The sequence below is a fragment of the Musca vetustissima genome, unplaced genomic scaffold, assembly GCF_032173495.1.
Source record: "Musca vetustissima isolate MV318-11 ecotype Yass unplaced genomic scaffold, APGP_CSIRO_Mvet_v1 utg13330, whole genome shotgun sequence".
NCBI lineage: Eukaryota > Metazoa > Arthropoda > Insecta > Diptera > Muscidae > Musca > Musca vetustissima.
In genome coordinates, this window is record NW_026885461.1 from 34,838 (window position 1) to 55,561 (window position 20,724).

Below are 20,724 nucleotides of genomic sequence, written 5' to 3' on the forward strand. Positions count from 1 at the left end.
CCCCTCTCCCCTACATTTTGACAAAAAAAGTGATTCTCAGTAAAATTTTAAATTTTTTCTTCAAAACAAAACACACATTCAGTACTCGAATTTGACTTAGCAAGCCATAATAAAAAAACAGTTTCCATGATTGCAACTACCTAGATAAAAAAACTATTGGAGCTAATCTAGATCTTTAGTTCATATTCAATACACATCTCGTTCGTCATTATTTCTTCTTATTTTTGTAGATGGTGCCACATCGTAGACTTAAATTTACTTGTGCACTATTATTCAAAACTGATAGTGTGTACTCTTTTAAATTCTATACTGTCATTCAAAACACATGGTGTGTACTAGCCGTATAACTTTACAGTACAAAAAATCGATTCATCGAAGGTCGATTAATACCTATGCTAGAAATAGTTCCAGTAGATTATTTCGGAGAAGCGCCTCGTTGAACTAATTTGTTTAGAATTGTAATTTGTTTATATACAAAAAAAATAAATAAATAAAAACAGAACAAAAGAAAAAATTTCATAAATTTAACAAAAACACACACAAGAACATGTCTTCTAAAATGCCGGTAGACATTAATCGGCTGACTGAAGGCTGGTTGGAATTGGAATCCGACCCCGGACTGTTTACATTATTACTTGAAGATTTTGGTGTACAAGGAGTTCAGGTGGAGGAAGTATATGATTTGCAAAAGCCAATCGAAGGTCCAGTGTATGGTTTTATCTTCCTTTTCCGATGGATTGAAGAAAGGAGGGCCCGTCGCAAAATAGTGGAGACAACAGCAGAAATATTTGTCAAGGATGACGAGGCAGTTGCAAATATATTTTTTGCCCAGCAGGTTGTACCAAACAGCTGTGCAACCCATGCTCTACTTTCGGTATTGTTAAACTGTGACGAATCCGATATACATCTTGGAGAGACGCTGGGAAGATTGAAGAGCCATACAAAGGGCATGTCACCGGAAAATAAAGGTTGGGCCATTGGAAACACACCTGAGTTGGCTTGCGCTCACAACTCACATGCCATGCCACAAGCAAAACGGTTACTGGAGCGTAATGCCGGTTCTGGCGTGTCGACGGGTCGATTTACCGGCGAGGCTTTCCATTTTGTAAGTTTTGTGCCTATTAATGGACACCTTTTCGAATTGGATGGCTTGAAACCTTATCCAATGGATCATGGAGGTTGGGAAGAATGTGAAGATTGGACAGATAAATTCAGACGTGTCATGGCAGAACGTTTAGGCATTGCCACTGGTGAGCAGGACATTCGCTTCAATTTAATGGCTGTTGTACCCGACAGGCGAATTGCTATAACACACAAATTGAAAATGTTACGCACCAACCAGGCCATAGTTTCCGGAACCCTTCAAAAACTACTTAAAGCAAATGAGGCAACATCGGATGGAACAACTTCAAGGACTGAAGAAAACGGGGAACAATCTACTTCACAACAGCAATCACAACCAAGAAGTGTTTCTCCGTCACCGCTTTTGGATGCCTCGAATGCCTTCACAGTTAGAGATTTACAATCACTTTTAAAAAATCTCGATTCGGAAATAGCAATAAATGAACAACACCTAAATGACGAAAACGATCGCCGTTATATGTTCAAGGTAAGGCACATCAAGTCATTTCCTTGAGGGTTTGTAAGTCCTGATTTACATTAGGCAATTTCAATTGCCTCAGTTCTATAGATTGTTGGTAAGAGAGTTGAGGGAACCTTCATCTCTCTCGCCTACAAACTGAGAATTGAATTAAAAAATTATATTATGTTTTTGAAATTTCTGAATGCATTTTATTTTATTTCAGGTCGATGATTGCCGCCGCACACATAATTATGATGAATTTATTTGCGCATTTTTATCAATGTTGGCTCATCAGGGTGTTTTGGGTGAATTAGTAAGTCAGCATTTGCTTCCGTCTAAGAAAATTGGTGGACAAAGCGCCGTTAACCGCATTAGCAAACAAACGAGTGCCAATAGTGTGTCACAACAAAAAAATGGTAAATCACCAAAAACACCAGGACGTCGAAGAAAAGGACGAAACAAATGTAAAAAAAGGAAATAAGTAACTACGAAGAAGCCATAAGTAGACAAAAAATAAGTAAAGTAAAAAACACTGAAAACTTTGCATAATGTTCTCAAAGCGGAACACTCCAAAATAACGTATAATATAGTTATATATTTTTAATGTTTATGTGATTAAATTATTAAAATGAAACTTACATGGTCTTCACCGATTTTATTTTGCTGAATGGAATGAATATACAAATGTTGTGAAATTTACAACCCGTATTTTGAATATTACCTAAAATTCACCACAAAAATAGAATACATGTGTTTATATGAATGTTACCGAAATACGTCAAACGTACAAAATTTCAAGTTGAACAATTTCAACTTTGACAGAACGTATTTTTCATTTCTTCTTTTGTTGGAAATAAAAATAAAACATTGAGGAAATACGAAATTTCGAATGGAAACTTAAAATATTTAAATTAATTTAATAAATTTTCAATTTTATTTTGCGATTTGTATTATGCGCTTGAAGATATGGATTCGACATATTTGGGTAACACGGCCGTACACAACATTTTGCCATAGTGAGGAAGTTGAATTTTTCTGTACGCCCCGTCGGATTACAGGTAGACCTCGGATTTAGCATATTTGCATATTTTTTAATAATGAAGATATCGAAATTCTGATTGGACACAAATTCGTTTCAAAGGATTTAGAATTATTTGAAGGGTTCACATTTTTTAATTTTTTGCATATATTGCATATGCACGAGATATGCAAAATATGCAAAAAATATGCAAAATATGCTAGGTCGATATGCAATAAATATGCAAAATATATGCATAAAATATGCAAAATATAGGCAAAAATATGTGCAAATATGAGCAACATATTTCACATATGTAATCATTTTAATAAAAAAAAAGATTCTTTATTTCTTTATTTTTAACCTATAGAAATCTAATTTTGTATGGTTCAACTGTTAGATTTTTGGGGCATTATGAAAAATTTGCTAAATATATGTATAAAACATGCAAACATATATAACCGTTATATGGCGATATACTAAAACGTGGACCGATATATCCCATTTCCAATACCAAACATCCTAGGAGTAATAATAATATATGTGCACAATTTCAAAGTTCTATCTTTAATATTGCGACCTAGCATACCGTGCATAATTTGCATATTTTTTATATTTTTGTATATTTTAAATATTTTGCATATTTAATGCAATTATTTTGCATATTTATTGCATATCGACCTAGCATATTTTTATTTTTGCATATTTTGCATATTTTTGCTTATTTTTGCATATTTTTGCATATTTTTGCATATATTTTGCATATTTTTGCACATTTTGCATATTTTGCATATGTTGCATATTTTTGGTAATTTTTGCATATTTTTGCATATGTTTGCATATTTTGCATATTTTTGCATGTTTTGCATATTTTGCATATGTTGCATATTTTTGCATATATTGCATATGTTTGCATATTTTTGCATATTTTGCATATTTTTGGATGTTTTGCATATTTTTGCATATATTGCATATGTTTGCATATTTTGCATATCGACAATGCATATTTTGTATATTTTTTGCATATATTTATCGCATATCGACCTAGCATACCGTGCATATTTTTGCATATTTTGATCTTCTGCGGCAACTCTGAAACTAGTTAGACGTATTTTTCTGACCGGCAAAAAATTTATCAAAAAACAAACCCACAGTATTGGAAATATTATTTATTCAGGCGTCATATTTGCATTTCTGTGAATAATGATGCCTGATACCTTACCCGATATGGATTTTGATGTGGCAGAAGAGGTGGCATCAACTTCCAATAGCAAAGTACTTGTTGCTTCTACATCAAAAGCAACTACACAAACAAACGATCGTAAAAGAATGCGAATCGAAAAATCAAATCAATCGATGAACATTGATATTTCAGAGCTTCGGGAGAAGTTGGAAAATCACGATCCAAATGACCAAAACAAATTTGGAATACTAAGTGTATTATCAGATGTTGACATTCAGTGTCCTCCAGTGGCAAAAGAAACTCAAGGAACTAGTAACAAAATTAAGAATACACCGACCAATAAAACAAAATGGTGTCCACCCATTTTTGTTTTTAACGTAAACATCAAAGCCCTTGTAGAATCTTTGAAAAACACTATCAAGGATTCTGAATTTAAAATCAAAAATATAAATAAAAATAAAAGCAAACTTTATTTTGCTGATCCACAAGTCCACTCTTCGATGATGGCGATCTTGAGAGCCAAAGAGATTCACTCTTACTCTTTCACTCCAAAGGAAATGAAACAGGTTGGTTTGGTCTTAAGAGGGCTATATTCGTATAACGATCCCATTGAAGTCAAGACCGAATTAGACATTGTGGTTCCCAATACAGTGGCTTCGGTAACCAAATTTTCAACGCCAAATTCTACTAAGAATGGCATAGACACAGGATTATTCTTAGTGTCATTAACACCTGGCAAAAATATTGGCGATGTCTCCCATGTAAAATCGTTGTTTCTTCAAGATATATGCTGGGAAAAACCAAAAAATAAAACTGGTGACATTCAATGTCACAGATGTCAAAGGTGGGGACATATTGCACGCAACTGTAATGCAAAATATAATTGCATGAAGTGTGACAAAGTTCACGGACCAGGAGAATGCCAAAGATCGCGCACGGATTCCTCAGAGCCATATTGCGTAAACTGCAAAACATTTGGGCACCCAGCAAACTGGAAGGGATGTCCTTCATTTAAGAAATATCATGCTGGTAAACAAAAAAATATTGAAATAAATCGTGAGGATAAAAACATTGCATTGAAAAACGTTAGTAACGCAGTAAACTTTTCCACCGTAACTCCACACAAATCATTTGCCAGCCTATTTAAACAAAACAATCAACAAAAGCCATCCATTGTTGATGATTTTCTAAAACTTGCCAATTACTTTTTGGAACCGGAGGAAATGACACTGGAAGAAGAAATCTCACTGTTTATCAATAACTTCAAAGAAATGGAAAAATCCAAAGCCAAAGCTGAATTCTTAAGAATTCTAAATAAAGTACGTGAACAATATGGACCATAGAGTCATAAATTTATTAACGTTCAATGTTAGATCTCTTAATGATAAAAGCAGGCAAATTGATCTACATAAAACTCTTATTTACAATAACATTGATGTTGGATTCATACAAGAATGTCATCTGAGGAGAAATCAGAGAATAAGGATCGACGGGTACAATGCCATCTATGATGAGTCTACAATTGGTGTTGCTATTTTCATAAGGAAGTCTATACAGTATACCAAAATTGTTTTAAATGATGTGGGCATTAATACATCCCTCGTAAGGCTGGACACAATGCACAACGGAATGCAGAAAAAGTATGTTCTGGGTTCAGTATATATCCCATGCAATTATCCATCATCACAATTAGAGTCAGATTTGGGAAAAATTCTGCATCTATGCTCTAACTTCGATGGATTTATTCTCGGTGGAGATTTAAACTCAAGAAGTCCTTCCTGGGGTGATCCTGTGGAAAATACAAATGGAAAAACCTTGAAGGCTTGGCTGCAAACAAATATCCTGGACGTTAAACGCATTTGTGATGCATCTCCATCTTACCCAAATGGTCCATCATTTTTAGATCACTTCTTAATAAGCACAGGTTTAGTGGACAGTAATTCGACAAACTTCAGCATCTCCTCACTGCCAACATTTTCGGATCATTTTCCATTGAAGTTAGAACTGAAACTGAAATGTTCAGAGATTTTATTAAATACACCAAAAACCTTCATCTCATATAAAGATACGAACTGGGATAATTTTCGGGCCGATTTTGAAACTGCTATATCGGATTTCATGCCACCTTCAGATCAAAATTTGTCAAATCAGGAAATTGATGCTGTTATCCAGGATTTTAACAGATGTTACAATACTGTCCATGATGCACACTCTCAGAAAATAGCGGTCAGCGATGGAAAGTTTCCCCTTTCTGAAAGATCAAAAATATTATACAGAATTAAATATCAATGGCAAAAAGAACTTAAAAAAATCTTTCATCGAACTGGAAATCGGATCAGTCGTGAGTATAAAATTCTCTCTAAACAAATAAGTCTGTTAAAAATCATTATAAAAGAGTCTATCCAGCTCGAACAAGCAAAGCTGTTCAATTCCCGTCTGCAAAATATCAAGCCTGGTCCGTCCGCTTTTAAGGAAATTTATCGTTTCAGCGGCAGGAAAAAATCACCATTCTGTCAACATATTGTCGTTGATAATAACAGAGTTACTAATTCGTCCGAAATAGCTAATCACTTCCATCAGTATTATTCGTCCGTTTTCCGAGAATCGATTCCAAACTCTCCTGTCGATGATGTTGATTCACGAATTGCATCATTCTCTTCATCATTGCCTCCTCGCATCTACTCCTTTAGTAACCAATTCACGTCCATTAGTAATCGAGATGACTATCACTTCACGAATGCTGAAAAAATTAAATCAATTATCCTGAAAATTAACACTAAAAAATCATCAGGCGTTGATAACGTCTCTAATTATACATTACGCAAGTTTCCGGATGCTGCCATAAACGTTTTAACAAACATCTTTAATAATTCAATCAACAATGGATATTTTCCTACTATGTGGAAGATAGCAAAAATAATTCCAATTAAGAAAAAACCCAATAGCGAATCCGTCGTTGATTTTCGTCCAATTTCACTTCTCTCAAATTTGGGCAAAATTTTTGAACATGTCCTAAAAGAGAAAATAGAGAAAGAATTCATCATCAATCCTATATCTGATTTCCAATTTGGCTTCCAACAACATCATTCAACACAGCACGCGCTTCTCAAGTTTCATAGCGACATCACGACAAACTTGAGGAATCAAATTTGTACTGTAGCCATATCCTTAGATATCGAGAAGGCGTTTGATTCTGTTTGGCACAAAGGAATTATTTATAAGATGATTGATTTAGGTATTGATCCATTCCTGGTCAAGATTATATATAATTACCTTTCTGAGCGAAAATTCTGTGTTCAAATCAACAATGATTCATCAAGATATGGATTGATCAGCAGTGGAGTCCCCCAAGGGAGTGTATTGGCCCCATTTCTATTTAACATTTTCCTCAATGATTTTCCGCATCTTAGAAATCATTCAAAAGCCATCCTTTACGCAGATGATTGTCTTATCTATGCAAACGATACATCACCGGAGCAAGCCCTTAGGTATGCCTTTGAACACCTGGAGATCATACAACAATTTTACAAGAAATGGGGTATAAAAATAAATGCTGCGAAATCCGAAGCCATTTGCATCAGAAATGCTTCAGGGAAATGCCCAAGAATGGTAGTCCCACAAAGTAAGCAACTTAGGATAATGCTGGACGGAATTGAAATCCCTTTTAAATCCAGTATAAAATATCTTGGCATCACATTTGACAAGCTGCTTAAATTCAATCCTCACGGACGAACTTCATTGCAGAAAGCAAAACAGTATGTTGGGTTATTTACGTATTTGTTTAACAGTAAACACTTACCTCAAAAGACCAAAATCCTCCTTTATAAAGTGGCAATAAGATCAGTCCTTGTATATGGTTTCCCAATATGGTTTTCTATCTCTCCAACAGTGGCAAAGGAGATAGAAATTTTCGAGCGTAAGATTTTAAGAAGATGTGTGGGTAAAAAATATGAAAACCCAACGAAAATGTACGCAAACAACTATATTTACGATGTCTCGGGAGTGCAGCCGTTCTGCTTTTATGCTCTCCAGCTACAAAAACGCTTTGCCGAAAAACTGTCCACTCACGTAAATGACCTAATGAAAGAGATTTATGAAAGAGAAAAACACATTTCATGGAATAACTCAACTTACCTGTCGCCGGTTGGCATTCTTAACGAAAGTTTCGACACTGATCCGGACAGAACTCCACCTGTATTCTACACAAGGTCAACACCTGGATCACATCGAGGTTAAACTAATTTTGCCTCCTTCTATATACGCAGCACATAGATCTAACAACAATTAACAAATAATCAACTCACCTGTGATAACTACAATCTAGCTTTATTTATAAGCAATCGTTTAATAAGTTTTCTTACTGTGATATTTATGAATTTAATTAGTATTTAACATTTTATTTAATTCAAAATTTTCTTTGTTTACCTAGTAAGCGCTCTGTTTGTTTTGTCTATGCAGACAGATGATTTGTTTTTATTTTGATTTTATTTTGTTTTTGTTATTTTGTTTTAAGCTTATTTATATTTGGCAGACGTAAAATGCTCTGCCAGCAAATGTATAGGCCGGGAGCAAGCCTTTTCACTCTCTCTTGTATGTGTTCGCATATATATTATATTATTACTGTTTGCAAAGATGCATACCACATTCCAAGTGTTAGAATAAGACGTATATAGTTCTAACTAGGCTAATCATTCTTAGTACATTTAACTATGTTATCGAAAAGAAGAAGAGTCTCAATAAAATTTTACTTTACTTTACTTTTTGCATATTTTGCATATTTTTTGCATATTTTTGACATGACCCCAAATATCGATCAATTAAAGCATGAAACGCCTAAATACAAAATTTGAGTCCAATCGGATAAAGCATAAAAAATATGCAAAAATCCGAGGTCTAATTATAGGTAACGTTGTTATACAATTTTTCATAGCAACTCTTTGTCAAAATACTGCAAATGTTAACATATTTGTCGGGATTACGTCTTTATGAAATTGATACATTGCAGAAAGGAAGAAAATCAGATATAACGATTGTAAAACAGTTCCAATTTGAATAATTGTTGAATTTTCTATTATTTATAAATTTTATTTTCATAAACGTAAACAAATTTGACAACAATCAATTTATTTTCTATAGTATTGCTTAATTCGGTATAAATTCAGTTTGATTTTGTGCATTAAAAACACATAAAAATGAGGATAATGTACAAGTTAATTTGAATTAAGGCTGTTAATGCAAATTAAGGCTGTCGTCTGTCTAGGCTATAACAACGACACCTAAAATCCGACGGGGCGTACAAAAATATTGTTACGTTCTTGGATTTTACTTAATCCCGTGTAGACGTTGTTTTATTTCCCAGTACAGTTCGTACTAAATAAAACGCGGGTTCTTTCTGATTACGAATATTACAATGATTTTATTGACACAACTTTACTTTGCACTTAACTTTACTTGACGGTTTCAATTCGCGATCTGATTCACAACTGACTGACTGCCTTGCCATTCCCCTATTTATATGAGCCTTGCCTGTCGCTACAGAAGTTTCTAGACGATCTGGTAACACCTAGATTACGAACAATCTACCAATGCAACAAACACATACAAACTTACATTGGGTGAACAATAACAACAACACGTATACAGGCGAGGGAGTAACAAAGAAAGAGGAATTAAGCGATCATCAATGATGACGTTTAACAAGAATTGTACGTCAATAACAAAATAGAAAATGAAAGAGGAAATGGAAGGATGTAGAAAAATCTATACAGAAGTTGTTGCTGTGAAGTTATTCGAATAAACTGCGTAGTAGAAATTTACGTTACAATACAAATTCTTAAATTAACGGAATTCATCTAAATTAACTTAAATCTAAAGTTATATTCGTAACAATATTCAACTTCCCCACTATGGCAAAATGTTGTGTACGGCCTATTACCAAAATACGTCGAATCCATATCTTCAAGCAAATAATACAAACCGCAAAAAATAATTGAAAATTTATGAAATTAATCCACTTATTTTTAGTTTTCATTCGAAATTTCAAATTTCCTGAATGTTTTGTTTTTATTTTCAACAAAAGAAAAAATTAAAAATACGTTCTGTCAAAGTTGAAATTGTTCAACATGAAATTTTGTACGTTCTACGTATTTCGGTAACATTCATATAAATACATGTGTTCTACTTTTGTGGTGAAAAACGTCGAACGAGCTAGTTGAATTTTATGTAAGGCTGTAAGAGTTGGAAAATCTATTAATTCCATTTCTTTATTGCTTGTAAGTCTCGAATCTAATTCAAACAGCGAAAATTTCTGAAAAATATTTTTTAATTTATTTATTACGATAACAATTTCTCCTTTATGATATCGAAAAAATAGTAAAAATTAGTAGATTCTTGCATTACGGGAATATACCAAAGGTCTACCGGGTGGCGAATTGATGCCATAGTTTTCTCTTGCTGTCAACTTTTTAATCGCAAAATACCAACCAAAACAGGATAAAAACTAAAAATAGCTTTCACAAGAAGGTTGTTATTATCGTAGTAAAAAATAGTAGATTACTATTTGGTCTGTTCCCGTACTGCAAGAATCTAGTAATTTTTACTACGATAACACTTTTTTCCTTTATGATATCGAACAAAATAGTAAAAACTAGTAGATTCTTGCAGTACGGGAACAGACCAATTGTGTACGTATATATTGGTTCGAATTAAAATACAATATTTTTTGTAACACAGGGGTTTATTGGCAGTATAGTGTGTAGGAGACAAGAGAATTTCATGTAGTATGAAAATCAAAATAGTATAGTCGGGTTTTTTTTTTAATATTTGAAATAAATGCGTATGTGTGTCTTGAAATAATTTTAATTCCAAATATAATTTTGTGATATTAAAAACAATGAATTATTGAAATTTTACATGCGACAATTAGCAATTGTGACCACAGAAGTGAAGTGTTGCCGTTCCTTTGAAGTGTTAACCCCTTTCTGGCTCAATGACAACGAAATGTTTTAGAGCTTATGATTAATAACCAGCTAGTAAATATGTATTTCAAATAGCTAACATTCGAGTTGTTGAGTGAAGTTGTGCGTGCGAAAATTAATTGTGAAGCGGCGTCATATCGACTAAGAAAAATATCATTTTTGTGAACTAAAGAAATACCTTAAAAAACTTCGGAAAACATTGAAAAACATTAGATTAGTAATCAAACAAATGCCTTTTGTGTTTTATGGCAGTTCGTATCAAATACAAAGATTGTGTACCATAGAGCTAAAGGAATAATAATTCTCTTCCTTTTGGCTGTACATTTCGACGTTGTTCCCTTCGCCGATGTGCTTTATGACTGATTTCTTTCTATACTTGGCGATTACTTTTAATATCTTTATTATATTAAAAATAAAATTTCAAAATAAAAAAAAAATAATCTAGGAAAACTATACCAAGACGCGCACTGTAACGGCTTAACGTGCCGTCTCTTTTCAACAACAGTCAAGTGATATAGCTTTCTTTTTTATTTTAACGACAACGTGCTTTGGTGTCACTTCGATTCATCGGTTTTTGGTAGTGATGGAGGAGGGAACTAGTGTTTCCCCTCCTGACGTTCGGCCTGGGTCCAGGCCTGACAGGAGACAAGCAAGTAAAAAATGGGAAATAAGTAGAAGCGAAAATAGACCGAGTAGCACTTCCGGAAAAATAAGCAAGACAACCAATAAATTTAAAAACCCAATGGCAGCAAGGATCGCCTGCAAGCAGCAACCTCCATGTACACATGTGTGACTGCAACACTCTGAGACCGGTTAGGTCCGTTGTGATCATCCACAAGAGATACAGTGAAGAGAAGAGACCAAAGACAGATCTATAGGGGAGAGAAGATTAGTAAATTAAAGGAGAGTTGAGAATCTTACATGAATGAATGAAAGAAGAATGAAGGTCGATGAGTCAGACAGAATATGTGTTACGTGCCAAGGTTGTATGTTCCTAACCACTTTATGTTTCTAATTATGCTGTAGATTAGAGCAGGTTCGGTTGTTGAGAAGAAACTAAGACTCAGTGGAAAATGAGCACCCACTACTCTGTGCCGTCTGTAAGCCAGGGCAGGACAGTGGCACAGAAGATGCTCACTTGTCTCCGTCTCCTCCTTATCAACGCAGAGTCTACAGTAATCAATTGCATCAAGATCCCATTTACTAGTAAAAGCCCTGGTGTTGCAGTGACCAGTGGTGGTTCCCGTCAACAAGATTTGATGGCTTTAAGAGCCGCTTGACTATCCACAAAGATAGTCACCGGTTCATCGACCTCAGCATCTAGACTTTTTATCAATTCCGCTGCCTTCCAGATCGCGAAGATTTCAGCTTGGAAAACACAACAGTTGCAATCCAGCTTGTAGGATAACTCAAGGCCTAACCTTTCACAGTAGACGCTTGCCCCAGTACCTTCTTCCATCTTGGATCCGTCTGTATAGAAGGCCAGACCGTCCAGAGGAGGGTTACTTCGTTTCCAGTCGTCTCTACTAGGAATAACGACATCTACAACGTCAAGAGGAGGGTTACTTCGTTTCCAGTCGTCTCTACTAGGAATAACGACATCTACAACGTCAAATCTAGTTTAGCGCGTTGGTCCAATGTTATACCTGGTTCATTCAGAACACTACCATGCCCAAAAGGTACAGTTCTGCCAGAGTTTTTGTTCGTGCAGCCTTAGGGCGCTACGCGCAGCCTGACACTTAATGCTGAGTCCCAGAGGCTTGAAGTACAGCATTGCGTTCAAAGCTGCTTGTGGCGTACTCCTTCTGGCACCTGTAACTAAAATCGTGGCGGCTCTTTGTACCTTGTCTAATTTACTGGATGTCGACTTTAGGCTCAGACAGTTCCACCAAACAAGAGAACCATAGGACAAGATGGGCTTTACCACAGTGTTATACAACTACACCTTTTTCACATGTTATTCAAAACATATCAAATGTAATTCGAGAATTCCATTTGTAATTCACAACATATAATTTGCAATTCGAGAATTCCATTTGCAATTCACAACATATCAGCTGTAATTCGAGAATTTCATTTGTAATTCCTAGAATACCTTTCGAAATTCATAGAATTCCATTTGAAATTCATAAACTTCCATTTGAAATTCCAAGTATTTGCGTTTGAAATTCATAAAATTCCACTTGAAATTAATGAAATTCCATTTGAAATTTAAATAATTCCACTTGAAATTCTTAACATTTGATTTGAAATACATAACATTCCATTTGTTTTTCATAACAGTTAATTTTAAATTCGAAAAATATTATTGGTAACACAAAAGGAATATGTATGAATTTGAAATGAATTGTTATGAATTACAACTGAAAATTTATGAATTACAAGTGAAATGTAATGAATTTCAAATTGGATTCTTTGAATTTCAAATGGATTTCTTTGAATTTCAAATGAAACTCTACGAAATTCAAATTGAAATATTCGAATTACGAATGAAATTTTTTAAATTTCAAATGTAATTTTTTGAATTTCATACAAAAAGTTTAAAATTACAAATGAAATGTTGTGAATTACAAATTACATACTCGAATTACAAGTGAAATGTTATAAATTGCAAATTGAGTTTTCGAATTACAAATGAAATTCTCGAATTGCAATTGAAAAGTTTTGAATAACATTTGAAAAAGGTGTAGTGTACAGTCGATGGTTTACGTTGTAAAGGCTTTTCCCAATGGAGTTCTTGCATGCATAGAGTGCAATCATTCCTCTCTTCGCCCACTCCTCAACGTTCCTTTCCATCGTAGTTGACAGTCCAGGATTGTGCCGAGGTACTTTGCTTTAGGAGATAGGTGAAGTTGCACTCCATCCAGTGTTGGTGGAGCTTACGCTTCCTAATGAACATTACCAGTTCCATTTTCGTTGGATTTACACCAAGACCATTTGCCCTGGCCCAGCGTCAGTAAGGCTCTCTGCATAAGCTCCGAGATTGTAGACGGAAATTTTTCGGAAATCAATATCACCACGTCGTCCGCGTAAGCTACAACTTTGATACCTTTCCCGCCCAATTCTCTCAATATAATATTAATTACCAGTAGCCATAGTAACGGCGGAAGCATTCCTCTTTGAGGTGTGCCTGTAGTTACCGTTTTCCTGATTTTTGTATGCCCCACACTTGAATTTATAATTCTGCTGTTAAGCATTTTATCTATCCAATATGTCAGGGTATCAGGAATGCCAACTTCTTTATGTGAGTGTTTTATGGATTCAATTTTAACGTTGTTAAAGGCTCCCTCTATATCTAAGAAGGCTGCCAGCGTAAAATTTGAATTTTCCACGTTCCTCTCAATATAGCCTACCACTTCGTGCAGTGCAGATTCCACAGACTTGCCCTTTATGTATGCGTGTTGTGAGTTGCTAAGAGAGGTGGTCTATACGACTCCTAATCTCCAGGTCGATCAGTCTTTCGAGAGTCTTGAGGAGAAAGGATGATAGGCTAATGGGTCTATAGTCTTTTGGTGCAGAGTGGCTTGGTTTCCCTGCTTTGGGAATGTAAGTAACCTTTACCTGGTTCCATAGATCCGGAACATACGAGAGAGTCAAGCACGCAGTATAAATCTTCTCAAGGATCAGATATTTACTTGGCGAGGCATATTGAAGCATCGCCGGTAGAATACCATCTGGTCCTGGCGATTTATACGGCTTGAATGTGTTGACCGCCCATCGTATCTTATTTCTGTTAACCACCTTGCTAATGAGATCCAGATCCGGAGTGGCAAAAGGCTGAGTGTTATCACGTTCACCGTCGATGGTACTCATGTCTTTGCAACCTGGAAAATGTGTCTCGGCTAGGAGATTTAGAGTCTCAGAACCAGACTCCGTCCACGCTCCATCATGCTTCTTAATACTACCGATGGACTTCGGGTCCTTGGATAGTAGTTTTCGAAACCTAGCAGCGTCGTTGACTGCTTCTATCGACTCACAGAAATTTACCCATGACTTTTTCTTCGCGCGTTTTATCTCACTCTTGTATTTATTGAAACTAGCTCTATAGGAGTTCCAATCAGTGTCGAGTTTAGACTTATGCGCCCTGTTATACTGTCGTCTGGTCGCTTTCCTGAGCTCACCAAGTACCTTGTTCCACCACACTGGCCGAGATTTCTTCCCGGGGTATGTGAGCGGACAGGATTCCTTATGGCAACCAAGGAGAACACTGCCCCATTGAGTTCCACAGCTGTTCCTAAGTTTGTGTTAAGAGTCAGCTGGGAGTTCGTTAGCTCCGTGAATTTCTCCCAGTTTGTTCTCCTTGGATTCCGATAAGGCTGTTGTCTACCTCCGACAAAAGAGAACTCGAAGAGAATCTTTAAATGATCCGAGAAGGAACATTCATCAGATACCCTCCAATTTCTGATGACGGAGTCGTCTAGATTTGTGAGGGTTAAGTCAATGACCTCCTCTCTATCCCTAACTTTAAAAGTCGGATCACTACCCCTATTACATATGAGTAAATTATGGGATGAAATAAATTCGAAAACAGACTCACCTCGTTTGTTTGTGTCTTAGCTACCCCAATGAAAATGGTGAGCATTTGCGTCGCATCCCATTATAACATTGCAGGTCCTCGTCATTTCAGCCTATGCCGCTTCCCCACTCCTACTGAGTTTCGGTGGATGTGTTCAGTCGAAACCGAACCCATCCTGAACCGAAGTTCAGTTTCCCCTCACGCTCCCTGAGATACTCCTCCCCTGGTGGGTCAACCGAAACTCTCGCCACCATACCACGATCCTCGCTACAGGGAGTTAGACTGACCACAGTCCAGCTCGATGTAGTGAGGCAGGGGTTTTGTAGCGCCAGCATCTTCAGCAGGATCTCCTTGTCCACAGAAGGTGGGGAACCCAGGCTGAAAGGATCCGTCTTGTTGCGATTTCCGCTAGGGAGACCGCTGAAAGGTTTGCTCCTTCCCAGAGCGCGCCAAAGCCACTAACGGTTTCCACAAGGAAAGCCTTGGATTTCTTGTTTAAACAGTTAATGACTTTGGCACCCTTCTGCATGAAGGCACTACCAAACTGTCGATCCCCTTGGTCCGTCCCACAGACGATAGCCGACCGAAGGGCTCCTTCAAATTGCAACCAAAGATCTCCACAAGAAGGTCTTCTTCAGTGGATACCTTAGTTGGTCTATCATACGGCTTACGCTGTCGTTGACTACGAACCTTGGAGTTCGGCTTTCCAGAGGAGGTTGAAGCCTTCTCCGTACTTAGTCGTTTCTCCGCAGTTTGTTATCCAACGCAAGCCGCATAAGAGGTAGATGGATCTACCAGACGAGAAGTTATTGCGGACCTTCTAAAGAGCGGATGCGCTTCATAGATTTATTCTGTGGGCCGACATCTGCTCCCCCAGGACACGATGGTTCCTTTACTGACTTCACCTTCTTCCTGTTTCGACCACTTTTGGGTCCACCCAGAGCTTTTGACTCACCCTTGTCGTTAGGCGCAGAATCAAATCGAATCCGCATCTCGCATTTTTTGCATCTCCCTATTCATTCAGAATAAGGCGAGAATGTTAAAGCGAAAATTTTTTACATGCGAGATATCTCCCTAGCAAATATCTAGAATAAGGCTGTATATCTTGCTAAATTTAATTTATTTTAAAACAACCTTGCTTATATGAGCATAATTTCATAGTATTATGTTATTATATAGTTGGCACTGTTGTAGCACCTGATGCAGAACAATCCTCAGGTTGTTCACTTTGGCATTTTTCTTCAATCAAATTGAAGTAACCATTTTTGCATATCATCAGAAGTGCATCGATTCCATCATCGAATTTTTCGCAGTAAATATATCTGGATAGAAAAGAAAAATTAGTTAATTCCGCACGTGTGGACTTTTGTCCGAAACTAAATAATACATACGTTGTACAGTCTTCGTCATCCGCATTTCTGATAAAGTAACTAATATCATCAGGATGGTCAGCTTCTGCTGCCGTGCACTGTTCTTTTAGACGTCCCACATCAATTGGTGCTACAGTGGTAGTAGTGGTGGTCAGATCAGCATTGCCACATGTCGCTGTGACCTCATACTAATTAAAATAAATTTTATTTAAGTATTGTTTGTTAGTTTATGATCGACAATTACTTACGAAATCGGCTACACATTGTGGGGCGCATATTGCTCCTGTTTTTTCGTACAAATCGGCGCTGCAAATCTGTCCTTTTTCGCAAGCGCTCACAATTGTTATAGCTCCATTGACACATCGTCCAAATTGAGTTTTACTTACGCAAGTATAACGACCTGTTGTCGGGCATTTGTTACATGAGCTGCCACAAACTGGATTGTTAACAACGTTGTTTGCACCTTTTTTGGGTTCGCAAATATTTTCACTTGTTGTGCAAACATGTCCTTCATCACATTGGTGCAGTTGGGCCTTTGAAGGATTTTTTCCATCTAAGCACAAATAATATGAAGTTTCATCAACACAATAGGCATCGTTGGTGGACATGCAAACTTGGCATTCCTAAAAATTAAAAATAATATACGAATGAAATTGTTTATAATTATTGTTTAGAAAATAGGGTGACAACCCTTGTCATTGTTCATATATTTGTCTGTCTATTAGCGTAATAGAATTATTCCCATATGTTCCACATTTCTACCCTAAGAAACCTATATAAGAGGAATGTTTCAGAAAAAATTCTTGGGCACTTACACATAAGTATGGATGTCGTGTACACATCATGGCTAGTACATACATAAACATGTTTATTTATAGAATACTGTAAGTTTTAAGCTATTTATGTAATTGAAGTATTTTGATTGAATAAAATGGCTTAGCCAAAACGAACGAAACGAAAAAAAATCTTGGAAATTATAATTTGGCTATTTCTTGTTGGTACTATGAAAATGCAACGTAATCTATGTTTAGAGCAACAATAAAGTAATTGTAAAGAGTAAACCTGTTGTAACTGAACTGTATTGAGAAATTTTGAGTATATAAGTACAAAATTTGAGTAATTATTATATTATTAATTATTTGATGTAAATCAGGGCTTATATTTATTTAAATACCCTGATGGAATTAAATAAATGATATGAAAGACGTCCTCCGAAATCTTAGCAAACTATATGCTCTATGAGGACAATTTTGAAACACTTAAATACCGATTGTTTCATTGTCTCATGTTTGGAAGAAAAATAATGAACAGAATCCCAATTTTAACACTTTACCCCACGATGAAAACAATAAAACACTCTTACCGACTCAGCCGAAGAAATGTGTATAATGCCACAAATCAAAGCCACTAAAAGCAAAACTGTTGAACTTTTCATTTTTGAAAATGTTTAACTAATATCTGATCGAACTGATTGTTATTGCGAAATTTTGGCACCTTATATCCATTTTTAGGAAAGATTATTTTTTTCTTATCTGTAATTGCTATCATATCAATAGCAATTTATTGACATAAAATTCTGCTTAATTTGATTTATATTGGCGGAAATTATAAAAGTACGAGCTAGAGCAATAATCTTTCAATGTCATGCTACATAGAGTAAACAAAGGTATAGATATAATCATGCAAATGTTTACAAAAACTATGAAATCAAAGGTTTTCTAATAATAAAAAATGCGTATTCGTACCTTCCCATAAACATTTCATTTCAATCAAAAATCACTTGGTAGCTACGCATTACCTTGTAATTACACCATGAATTGATATTTTATTTTTTGTAAATGGACTGTCGAAACTTAAAATAGGGAAAAGTATTTACCCTAATAGCCGAAATTAGGAAATCCGTGGGTATATTAATAATATTAATAAATTTTAGTACCGTCATAGGGTTTAAAATAATCTGAGAAATAGATGTTGGCAACCCTTTTAACATGGAATTCATAGTTCCGTTCTAGAATCTAGAAAGAATCTACTCATTTTGCATGTTTTGCAACTTTTTACTCGAGAACCGTTCCTCAACCCACAAAACTGGTAAAACATTGACTCAAATTTAAGAGAGCACAAAATAAAATGACGTTCTCTTTGTAAACTTTTTACTCGAGAAATTTGGTCTAGTAAAAATGGTAAACAGGAATGCCTACTTCTGATTGGCTGTTATGTTGATTTTGAAGTATTGCCATCTAATTTTGGCATATTTACTAGTTTTGCGTTCCCAAACTTTTCAAATTATTTTGTACACTGAGAGCAATTTTGAAATGTTTCCCTTTTACTAGATTTACTATTAAAAATGTACTGGAACAGACCACATATATCAATTTCCATGGCATAATTCATGGTATAATAATAGGTGTGTCTGGTTACTTTTCCAGTAACATTTACTCAGTAAGTTCTAGTTCAAAGAGTAAACCGTTTTTACTCTCTTTTGCGATAATACTGAGAAAATTAAACAGACAACATTTAGTAAGATTCAGCAAATAAACAGCTGATTCAAGAAAACATTTTTAATGTGCGCCAAAATAAACAAAGGACGAACACTGCATTTAATATTAAAAATAAAATGAACAATAAAAGATTTGGTATGTTTCCCGGGAACATTAAATCTTCCTCCATCAATACATTGCCCTCTTTCTGGAACTTGCCTAAAAATATAAAGAATTAGTTTCTTATTTAATGAAACTTTGCATTACTTACGAATTTTTTCCATTTTCTTTAATATTTATACAAATTAATTTCATATTGAACTTTGCAAATTAAAAAACGTGTGGAATAATTTTTGTGTTGGTCGTAAAACAGCTGATCCAAAAATGGCTGAGTTTCCAAAATCTTACTGCATAAATTTCTCTCACTTTACTATCTTTTACTGGATTTTTGGTTAAGCAGTCAAATCAGCTGGGTTCTGCTGTTACCTTTTACAATTGTACCATGGGCATAATTACAGAAGGTAGTCTAATTTAAGAAAATGATATTGGCACATTTTTAATATGGAATTCATATATCAATTTCAAATAAAATTAAAAATAAATTCCATAAAATTTCATGTATGTCAATTGGTATATTTTCAATAAAACAAAATATATTTTCTAAAGCTGAACATTGCTCTCAAGATTTAACCATGGATGTTACAACTTGTATTTGTAAATTTTAGGGAAAGAGAACTTTTTTTCGTCTTTACTAGATACTATTGCAGTAAGAAAACAAAACATAAGTCAATAAATCATAAATAGACGAGAAATCGAAAAAGATTCCTATATATAGAAAAATCTTCCAATTTCTGGACAAAAAATTAAGTCAATAAATCATAAATAAATTTTACCAGAAAGAATATACATATGGGTGATTGCTACGGGACGGGTGTGACATTGTTACTGACTATCTTTTTTACTTTGGTATATTTAATTTATAACGTCAATTATTTAATTGTAACAAACTGGCATAAAAAGAAATTTAATAATATCTAAAGTAAAAAAGATATGGCTCGAATATCGCCATAACTGGTGTAAATGTGTGTACTTTCATATGGTGAAATCCTTAACTGGAAAAATATGCCGAAAAGAATGTTGTCAGTTGACAGTTTGTCAATAAATGTAGTGCAGCCAACAATTTCATGCATGGCATAATTATACAAGATAGTCTCATGTAGACATATGATTCCAATTTTTTTATAATTTTACTTTTGACAACATCCAGCTTTTAAAATTTAAATGAAAATATTCTCTTTCGAAATGTACGCACATCTGTAGATATGATTTATTTGCAATCTCCCATATTTTTAATTCGTACAAATTATTGGGTTATCAAACATACCCAATCAAATCGATTTTGTACAACCGAGAAGCGCTATTCAATTAATAAAGTTTGCAGCTGATATAGTCGATAAGATTATAACTGAGTCATTTTTATACATTAATAAGGAAGAAATTCCATATGGCGACCTTGTTTCTGCCATCGCTTTATAGCACTTTTTATGCAAAAAACCATGGTACAATTATAAAAGGTAACAGCAAGTCCCAGCTGATTTGAT

The 20,724-nt window shown here is 35.2% G+C and overlaps 2 protein-coding genes across 2 annotated transcripts; one reads left to right on the forward strand and one right to left on the reverse strand.

The window, feature by feature from the left end:
• The first annotated feature begins 548 nt into the window (after positions 1-548).
• LOC133332731 (ubiquitin carboxyl-terminal hydrolase calypso) lies at positions 549-2,065 on the forward strand. Its single transcript, XM_061541108.1, has 2 exons — positions 549-1,609; positions 1,806-2,065. Exons 1-2 carry the CDS (start codon positions 560-562, stop codon positions 2,061-2,063), a joined length of 1,308 nt encoding a protein of 435 aa, XP_061397092.1. The 5' UTR covers positions 549-559; the 3' UTR covers positions 2,064-2,065.
• A 14,382-nt stretch (positions 2,066-16,447) lies between these two features.
• LOC133332732 (uncharacterized) lies at positions 16,448-17,345 on the reverse strand. The gene is made up of 4 exons (XM_061541109.1): positions 17,337-17,345; positions 16,895-17,269; positions 16,668-16,834; positions 16,448-16,598 (listed from the first exon to the last, which is right to left on the reverse strand). Exons 1-4 carry the CDS (start codon positions 17,343-17,345, stop codon positions 16,448-16,450), a joined length of 702 nt encoding a protein of 233 aa, XP_061397093.1.
• Between the last annotated feature and the right edge of the window lie 3,379 nt (positions 17,346-20,724).

Bases quoted from the DNA above. Each gene is read 5' to 3' on its own strand.
- LOC133332731 (XM_061541108.1), top strand. From the start codon at position 560: ATGCCGGTAGACATTAATCGGCTGACTGAAGGCTGGTTGGAATTGGAA. The intron at 1,610-1,805 runs GTAAGGCACATC...ATTTTATTTCAG, and splicing joins ATCGCCGTTATATGTTCAAG to GTCGATGATTGCCGCCGCAC.
- LOC133332732 (XM_061541109.1), bottom strand. The intron at 16,835-16,894 runs GTAAGTAATTGT...TATTTTAATTAG, and splicing joins CACAATGTGTAGCCGATTTC to TATGAGGTCACAGCGACATG. The intron at 16,599-16,667 runs GTATGTATTATT...TTTTCTATCCAG, and splicing joins GATGACGAAGACTGTACAAC to ATATATTTACTGCGAAAAAT.